Below are 9,974 nucleotides of genomic sequence, written 5' to 3'. Positions count from 1 at the left end.
ATCCACGGACATTTGATACACGAGTAAAGCTACACCTACCTAATGTTTGTTACGTTTGTTACGTATCATCTTATTTGGCAGTTTCATATTGATCAATAGTTGGCGGCATGGGCCCACCATGAAGTTTAGGGGGCAGTTTAAGTAATGGGAAAGGGATTTACATAGGTTTGTTAAGTAGAATCATAATGTAGGTGTAGCATTTTCGTTGATACAACGTGTTTGAACCGCACGGTCGAGACATTTAGGCGTGTCTTGATGCAGGGCGTTGGAGTTGCCATAAGCAGAGACCCTTTCAAATGGTGGAGCACTCGGCCCTCAACCTTCGGCCTCTCTCTCCTCCATTCTCTCTCCACCTCTGCATGCCAACCCAGCAACGCGCGCGGACCACCAACAACTATTGACCATTACGACGCGCCCCGCCCCGATCGCCATTCTCTTCCGCGATTCGGCTCTTTCCCCCAAGAAATGGACAGCCGGAATCAGGCGCCGCAGAAGTCCAGCAGCTTCTCGTCGGCCTCCAGCAACAAGGCCCGGGAGGTCGACCGCAACCTCTCCCTCGGCTCCCTCGGCACCCTCCGGCATGGCGACCACGACCGGAGGGGCTCCGCCGGCGCCACCTGGGAGCAGATCAAGGAGGAGTGCGAGGACGACGAGGAGGACGGCTGCGGCGACCCGGGCGTGTCCGAGTTGTCGAGGGAGATCGACGCGTTTATCGTGGGCCGGGATGGCCAAGCGCCGCTGAGCCTCCCGGAGGCGACGCTCGAGAAGTTCGCCGCCGCCGTCGAGCTGCAGATCGCGCAGACGGAGAACTCGCGGGATAAGTGGGCTAAGGGCGAGCCGCCGGTGCTCGCGGCCATCGCGCGCATTTCGGCCCTCGCGTCCGCGCTCGCCAAGAACCCGGAGGCCAGCAGCAAGTACGCCTCCGGCGCGCACCGGGTCACCGCCGTGCTGCAGCGTGCCATGGCGTTCCTCGAGGACGAGTTCCACGCGCTGCTCGAGCCCAAGTCGGACACCTGCAAGTTGATAAGACGGCCGCCTTCGTTCGAGCAAGGCGGACACGAGGCCGACCGGTGCGTCCTCCGACCACCCGACACCGCCCCTGCAGCGGCGGAGCCCAAACCGCCGTACACGCCGGAGACCGTGGAGCGGCTCCGGTCCATCGCCGACCTCATGGTGGCCGCCGGGTACGTAACGGAGTGCACGCAGATGTTGCTGGTGGCACGCCGGAACGCGTTCGACGCGTCGGTGCGCGCGCTCGGGTACGAGAAGGCAAGCATCGACGACGTCGTGCGGATGACGTGGGAGGCGCTGGAGACCGAGATTGTGACGTGGATCAAGGCGTTCAGGCACACCATCAACGTGGGCCTCTCCACGGATCACGACCTCTGCGGCCGCGTCTTCAGCGGCCGCCACGCCAGCGTCGGCAGAGGCGTCTTCGCCGACCTGGCCCGATGCATCATGCTCCACATGCTCAACTTCACGGAGGCCGTGGCCATGACACGCCGCTCCGCCGAGAAGCTCTTCAAGGTGCTCGACATGTACGAGGCCGTCCGCGACTCATCCCCGGTCATCGACGCCTTCCTGTCCGCCTCCGCCTCCGACGAACCCGCGGCCGGCAACGCCCTGGCGGACCTCAAGACCGAGATCGCGGCCGCACGTTCCCGGATCGGCGAGTCGGCGGCCAGCATCTTCTGCGAGCTGGAGAGCTCGATCCGCGCGGACGCCGGCAAGCAGCCGGTCCCCGGCGGCGCCGTGCACCCGCTGACCCGCTACGTGATGAACTACCTCAAGTACACGTGCGAGTACAACAGCACGCTCGAGCAGGTGTTCCGGGAGCACCGGCGGAGCGACGCCGTGGACGGGGAGGACAACAACCCGTTCGCGGCGCAGCTGATGGAGGTGATGGAGCTCCTCCAGGGGAACCTGGAAGGGAAGTCGCGGCTGTACAAGGACCCGGCCCTGAGCAGCATCTTCCTGATGAACAACGGGCGGTACATGCTGCAGAAGATCCGGGGGTCGCCGGAGACGAACGCGATACTGGGCGAGACGTGGGCGCGGAAGCAGTCGACGAATCTGCGGCAGTACCACAAGAACTACCAGCGGGAGACGTGGAACCGGGTGCTGACCCTGCTCCGCGATGACGGCGTGCTGACCGTGAAGGGCCATGTGCAGAAGACGCTGCTCAAGGAACGGTTCAAGCAGTTCAACTCCGCCATGGACGATATCCAAAAGACGCAGGGGGCGTGGGTGGTAAGCGACGAGCAGCTGCAGTCGGAGCTCCGGGTTTCCATCGCCGCCGTGGTGGTGCCGGCGTACCGGTCGTTCCTGGGGCGGTTCGCGCAGACATTCAGCGCCGGGAGGCAGGCGGAGAAGTACGTGAAGCTGAGCGCGGAGGACCTGGAGGGGATCATCGACGAGCTCTTCGACGGTAACCCCTCGTCCATGAGTAGGAGGAGGACATGATAAATACTCCCTCATGGACGAGGGAGTACGTAATAAACCCCAGCAGCAGCAATTGATCGATCGATTGTTTAAAAGGGAATCGGAGGAGCATTTGACCGATCGGGCTAATTCTTGGTTTAAGAAATGTACTATTGTATTATTAATTAATCGTTTATCGTTTTGTCTTGTGTTTGCTGATCATATTAAAGAAGAAAAGAATGTTACTCTAAATCGGTCGAAGAGGTGATGTATTTACTTACGGCAGATAGATATATGTATGTACTGTATCTGTTATAATGCATGTATTAATTAAAACTAAAATCTTTTCATTTTCTTGTGAATCATATGTATTTTCATCGCGGACTAATACAAATGCTGGAACTAAGGACAGTAAAACCGAACCTAAACACAGCCCTCTCATGCCTCGACGCTCCTTGCCGTCAGATTCTGTGGATTGATCATTCCTGGCCATCCGATACACCTCTTCTCGCGGATGGGCTGCTCCTGGGCCGACTGGCCTGTGGGCAGCTATTCCCGAAACCAAATCGAGGCCCTCTCGCTCGTCCGTACCAGGAAACGTCTGATCTCGGATGAACGGTCATCGAACATTTCCTTCCACCCAGACCTCCCATCTCTCTCATTCAATTCCACCCTCGATCTCTCCTCTCTCTCTCGCCAGGACACAGGTTGCGCCGCTACCGTTGTTCCGTTCGGCTCCGACCTCCTCGTGGCGCAAACCACGCCAGCCTCGTCGGAGCGTCGCCTCCGTCCTCATCTAGCCGTGGATGTTCTCCTTCTCCTGTCTTCCACAGGAAAGGCCAACAGGAGAGCATCTATTTCTCGGGGCGGCCACGAGTTCCATCCCAAGATCGGTGGCGCACCACACCCCTGAAGCATGTATACGATCTTTACCTCGAGTCCTTGGGCGCGACGCCGCCAGATCGGCCACGCTCGAGCACCTAGCCATGCGGCAGCCAGCGATAGAAGAAACAATGAGTTTCGGGCGCAGCCAGCGATGTGGTCGTCGTGAAACTCAGTGGGGCTGGAGGTGCTCTACCAGCATGTCTAGCTTGGCACTTCAGTGGCGCTGAACGACGGCCCGACGATGAATCTACAAGATCCCTAGAACGGATTGATTGTATCGGTATTGAGGGCTTGCAGAAGTCGCGGCTCCCAACCCTGACAGTCACGGCCTTGTCGTTGTCGACTTCATCTTCCGCTACTGTTCCGGGATAAAGTGTGGCGGTTGGTGTTTTCCATATCAATGAATACCAAGAAGAAATCTTCTGAAAAGTGGGGAGCATTTCACATATCCTTGTCTGTTTTCCTTCGGTTCAATAGTCAAGTCTGGCTTCAATTTGTTCCTGAGAGTTGCAGGTAATCCAATCAATGGCTGGCTATATTCTACATTTGCCCCACACGATCTGGTTTTATGCGTTCCTAAACAGATGTGATACTAGAAAACCACATAAATTTGTCCTGTTGCAAGAATAAGGCTGTGTTTGATAGCAAAGTATTATATAAACCAAAGTATCAAAAACTATAGTAATTTTGCATGTAGGTGTGAGATACCATAGTTTTATCAAAACAGAGTATTTTAGAGTATTCACAATACATAGAACCTGTTTGGCTGTTGCCACATAACGCTATAAATTTTGCTGTTTAGCTGTTGCATTTAAGCACTCAGCAGCTCTATTTTTTTAAGAGGTTTGGGGTTCTTTTTTTTATGCAGAGAAAAAACTGCAGCTTGCCCAATACTACAATATTAAAAGCACAGTTGTTAGGGGCAACCAAACAAATCATTGTAAATAAAACTATGATAATCTCAAAAACTTTAGTATTCTCAAAATACTTAGAAAATACTTTGCTATCAAACGGGGCCTAAGCAGTTCCCAAAATATGTGTTTTCCTCTTATTTGCCAATAAAATATTTTGCATGAAACATTCGCAGCTAGGATAAGCTATTTACATAAACTGCTCACTTGAAAATGAGAGTGCTCTATTGCTTGATGCAGATAAATAGATAATGTTGCTATGCATGGGTGGTGGCAATTTCAGATATCTTGAGGACAGTAGTAGGTAAAATGCCAATAATGTAAATCATTGTCAGTGCCTCTGTCGGAATTGACTTATAAGCTACACGTTGAACTTTAAATTTTATTGAATATCTGATTATGGATGCTTGTTGGAGTTGTGTCGAATACAGTGTACAGGGTAGGTTCCAGTTGGACTTGTAGTTATATTGTGTTTAGATAGGATATGGAGTGGTGTCCTAGTAAGACACTTGTATCCTAGGCCTCTCATATATAGCGGGGCTAGACACACGATGTAACCTATGCCAACATAATAGCACCGGAACGCAGGGGAAGCCGGCGGCATGTGCCTGTGTCCAGGGCAACCGGGTGCGGTATTATAGCGGTGTCATGGGGAGGAGCGCCCAGAGTCATGCCCCGGGGATGTAGCCATATTGGTGAACCTCGTTAACAAATCTCGGTGTCGTGTCTCATGTGATTGCTTAGTCCTCGGATGATCAACGGTATGCCTTGGATTTATTCCTACAAGTGGTATCATGAGCTAGGCTGATTGAGGGTCTTGATCGTTGATTTAGAGGATGATACGTGTGCACGGGCTAGGCGTGCGGCAACCACGATTGATCGGGCGAGCGTACAGGCAGCAGCGGCGGCGCACCGCGCACGGGCAGGCAGGCAGGCAGCAGATCGGTCGATCGATTCTTGCGGAAGCCCGCGTGGGCAGCGGCCCGCGTGGCGGAAGCCGCACGGCTGCATGTCGTGGAGTCATGTACACGTACGGGACAAGCGGTGTATCAGGTCGCGTACATCAGGCGAGAGAAATCAAAATCGTGATTTGTTTTGGACAAAAAAGATAGGGACCGAGTCCCTGGAGGCAGCGGCCTCTCCTATGCGACACGGAGGCAGGCAGATTGATTCGAGCGAACGAAAAAAAATCCATCAGCGATACAGCATCGGAATTAGCGGAAGGCTTTAGCAAAGCTTGCATCGGGATGTGTTTGGCAGTAAATAGCACAATGGCGCAGCGGTACAGAGGATCTGGCTAAGCACCAAGGAGCGTTGGACCATCCGTGAGTAGCAAGTTCAATCAAGTTGCAGTCTAGTATTTTGCTACTTATACACGAGAAGGGTATTAGAGACTTTGGGCTTTGCTAGACGTACACGGACTGCAGGGCATTGCGTCTGGTAGCAGCTTGATTAATTTTTCATGGGTCAGCCGTACAAAGAATCATGGTGCCAACGGTTATCAGGTTTGAGGTGGAGAAGTTTGACGGGACTGAAAACCTTGGGATATGGCAGACATGGGTGGAAGATTGTTGGCGTGACAGGGATGCTTGAAGGTGTTGCGGAAAGTCATGACAGCTATGATGGAGTTATCATGTGATGGATGGAAATTCGCGAAGATGATTTGGGAGCCTTGAGTGTGTCGTGTAGCCGAATAAAATCGGCTTGGTCGAACAAGCTAGTCTGACGGATCGACGCAAGTCGGTTGTACAGAAGACGGTGGTGGGATCGACGACGACGATGTAGGAGCGTGATGCTGATGGTGACCGACTTCTGGGGCGTGGAAACATGTGACACAGGCCCCGAGGGTTTGTGTGGCTTCGACAAGACTATGGCGCGGGGTTGATTCAAGACGGTGCACACATGAGAGCTTGAAGTCGACGGGGTGCGAGGGTGGACTGATCATCTACCATGGAGTCATGTTGAAGGTGGAACTGGAGTCTGGAGGACTTCACTTGGTGCTGATTGAGGGGCTATGGCATAAGAGCTCAGAGAGTCGAAGCCTATTTCAGGGGGAAAAGCGAGTGACATGCAGTTCGGACTGGAGCCCAAGGGTTTGATGGAAGCGTGAAACTCGTCATCGGTCGGTGATGATCGGTGGTACTCTGCAGTGGGGGTTGAGTGGTGTGGGTTCGCGACCCTTGAGACTCGACCGGGACAGCGGAGGCTCGACGCAGTAATAGCGGTGAGGCATGCGGTATGCATGGGACATGGAGACGGGCCAGGGCTCTAGTGGTCATACATGTGGTGAGACAACTGTGAATTTGATTCGGGATGACTCCAAGCAACGGTGAAATTCTTTCAAGTTTCAGACAGACGGTCAAGAAAGGAGCCGTGGCGTTGAGTTCAGGTAACTCTTATGTGTGACACCCAATATGTGAGTTGTTCAATTTCACGCAGGTCAGTGATCAGTGTGTGATGGCGTTGGACTGATACTCTGGAAGTTGGGAGCACAAACTAGAATAACAAGGAACTTAATTTTGCTCGAGCGTCGACCGTGGTCAAGAAAAGGAGGGACTACAAGTTGCAGGTGGAGTCATATGGAGTCTTTGGTGTAGCAGAGGTGCTCATGGGATAAGCTCAAGTCCAATGTACATGGAAGTTTGACGCATGGACGAATTCAAGGTGGTGTAGAATATTCGCCAAGGTGGAGTTTGTTGGAGTTGTGTCGAATATAGTGTACAGGGTAGGTTACATTTGGACTTGTAGTTGTATTGTGTTTAGATAGGATATGGGGTCGTGTCCTAGTAGGACACTTGTATGCTAGGCCTCTCATATATAGCGGGGCTAGACACACGATGTAACCTGTGCCAACATAATAGCACCGAAACGCAGGGAAAGCCGGCGGCATGTGCTGGTGTCCAGGGCGACCGGGTGCAGTATTATAGCGGTGTCATGGGGAGGAGTGCCCAGAGTCATGCCCCGGGGATGTAGCCATATCGGTGAACCTCGTTAACAAATCTCGGTGTCGTGCCTCGTGTAATTGCTTGGTCCTCGGATGATCAACGGTATGCCTTGGATTTATTCCTACAATGCTGTTGTAGTCACATTTCTCTTTTTGAAGTTCTGACTATTCATTGCAATCAAGAACTACTTTTTATATGAAATTCGCAAATGCCATGTGTCTTAACAAACAACTATTATAATGTATGATAAATCCTACGAAGGATCCATAGTCTGTTCTCTGTTTTTACTTTGGTATCCTGGATGATTGTGTGTGTCAAGTTCGTCATTTTCTGAAACTATGCAAATTTCAATACATCCTTGTGAGTTGTGTGTTGAGTTAATTCATTAACCTGAATGAGTGTTGAAGGTGACAAAAGTAAATAGGATTTTACAACTTAGATTGTCCTTTGTAACGCCAATCGATATGTTATGACAACTAATCTGACCTACTGAGATCTCCAATGTGTGTACGCAAGGCATGCAAGGAAATACTACACTCAAAATGTAGCCAAAATTTTAAAAATTATAACCAATGAATTTTGAGTTACAACACTAGAACAAAGGATACATGGAAACTAAGACGCTAGAACTCAGAACGCAAACATTTTAATTCATCACTCAATTCATTGAACAAGACTCTTTTCAGTTCATAGTATCTGCCCACATCTTGCAGTAGGGGCGCAAAGATCTACTTCTCGTCTATCAGAAATATATCTATCTTATTAAGCAAAGCATAAACATATATAGTCAGACCACAATCTAGAGACATATTTGAATGTTTGCAGTTCATTAGATAAAAATACAATGTTGCAAAAAAATAAATATGATCAACCTTAGCATTTAGAACTTTTTCCAGTTTAGAGAACTTAACCTCGCAATCCAAATCCGAAGAGAGACGCATAAGCAGTACAAAGAAAAATTAGAAGAGATCTATGGACCGTAGAGAGCAAATAAAATATATGATAGAAACTATGAAGCAATAAAACTTCAGAAATATTTTGCAGTCCATGGCAGAAACACAAGAAGATAGATTATGCCTTTAACTTAAATTATGTAGCAAAACAAAAGAGGTCTCTATATCTTTCTGAATGTTTGCCTTTTCTTCAGGTGTACATAACACATTTGTCTTGTGTTTAAATTACTGATTGAACAACTGTTAGAAACATGGTGAGGGCGAACCCAATGATTTCAGAAGCACTATAAAAAGAAGTGTTGAGCATAAAAGGGTGATCTACTGTAATGGTGATGCTTTTCTTAGAGTGGGATGATATGTTTTTCTTCTTAGGAACCTACTGTAGTGTAATGCCATGACATGTGTGTAAAAATTATATCATGGTATACTCTTTATATTGCATCTTTGGTTCAGTGCTTACTTTGTGGTTTTTTCCATCGGATTTAGTGAAAGCTTGATGGTGATATCTATGCATCCACTGAAATAACTAAAATTTTCATTGATTCAGTAGCTGATGTCATGATAAGAATAATTACTCTTCGCATTTCTTTCATATAGTTAAGTTTGTAATGTATGAACATATGCGGATCCATTTACCTTCTAACATCCTTATTACGTTGTAGAATTACCATGAAGGAAGGGGGCAGCCAGGTGTCTCTCGGTCCACACTGGCTCGCTGATCCTTTTGTCCTCTCTCTCAAAGCGACCGTCTGGTTGACTCTTGTGGACCGCTGGTCGGTTAGCTAAATGGGATGCGGTATAGAGGCCCAGTTTACTAGAGGTCTTCAAAGTTTCCTCTAGGAAAACAACTCTAAAACTTTTGGCCCAGAAATCAAGAAGTGCAGTGCAGACCGAATTAGACAGCAGCTCTTACAACTGTAATATAGGTGGTTGTGTCAAAGGCCCTGGGAGAGGTGTCGTCTGCATAGGCTTGGCATGGCTGCAGCGGTCGCAACACTAGGATAACCCAACAAATATAGAACAAAGACATCATGCAAATGGTAAGTATCTAATTTGAGTGTGTGAAATGAAGCAGAAGTGTTACTGAAAATAGAACTGAAATATGTTTATGCTTATTTAAAGATATTCCTATTATTTTACTGAATTCCATCGAAGGTAGTCTATTTAGCTGATTCAATCCCTACAGCTGCTCGTATGGTATTTAGTATATCATTAATTTGATTTCCTAATTAACTAAATTCCTTATTAGCACTCTTCTTCATGAATGTGATGCACTTCACAAGAAATGCCTGGTGCACCGGGCTCGCCTAATTCTTCTTTGTTGCTGAACATTGTGGCCCTTTGGGTAGAGAGTCCTTCTAAGGTTTCATTAATGCGCCATCTATACAGTCTATAATGACCGGTTATGTCTCCTGTTACATGTTTATTTGGTGTTGCTTGTCTTGGCTAATTAATTGGTTGTATTTACCACATACATTGTTGTATATGTAAACCTTTCTTTTTCCTAAGTATATATACGAGATTTTGTTGATTATTGACTAATACTATAAGGTTATGTTTGCATGACTATACTATATTTCATGTGCTCATATATTTACAAAAATCCCTATCCAAATAGACGGGTGCGGCAACGCGCACCATCAATGATCTAGTTCATCGGTATTATTGCATTGTTTCCCGGGATGAGAGAAATTCATGCCAAGAACATGCAGGTTCTAGAATTCATTGGCAAATTTTTTGTCTCCATTTTAGAAATTCTGACAATTTCCATTGACGGCGTCGAAGTTTGCTCCTATGTTTGTTTGCTGAGAAAATAAATTCATCGTCATCATTCTCCCCGGGCAAGCGATTCCGACTTC

At 48.7% G+C, this 9,974-nt stretch overlaps 1 protein-coding gene across 1 annotated transcript; it reads left to right on the top strand.

Annotated features, from left to right (window-relative positions):
* The first annotated feature begins 326 nt into the window (after nucleotides 1-326).
* On the top strand, nucleotides 327-2,623 carry LOC119308187 (exocyst complex component EXO70B1-like). The gene has a single exon (XM_037584308.1). It carries the CDS (start codon nucleotides 466-468, stop codon nucleotides 2,461-2,463), a length of 1,998 nt encoding a protein of 665 aa, XP_037440205.1. The 5' UTR covers nucleotides 327-465; the 3' UTR covers nucleotides 2,464-2,623.
* The last annotated feature ends 7,351 nt before the right edge of the window (nucleotides 2,624-9,974 follow it).

Source organism: Triticum dicoccoides, chromosome 5B (assembly GCF_002162155.2).
Source record: "Triticum dicoccoides isolate Atlit2015 ecotype Zavitan chromosome 5B, WEW_v2.0, whole genome shotgun sequence".
Lineage (NCBI taxonomy): Eukaryota > Viridiplantae > Streptophyta > Magnoliopsida > Poales > Poaceae > Triticum > Triticum dicoccoides.
The sequence above is the reverse complement of the archived record's forward strand: the minus strand, read 5'-3'. Positions and strand labels throughout refer to the sequence as shown.

Bases quoted from the DNA above. Each gene is read 5' to 3' on its own strand.
- LOC119308187 (XM_037584308.1), top strand. From the start codon at position 466: ATGGACAGCCGGAATCAGGCGCCGCAGAAGTCCAGCAGCTTCTCGTCG.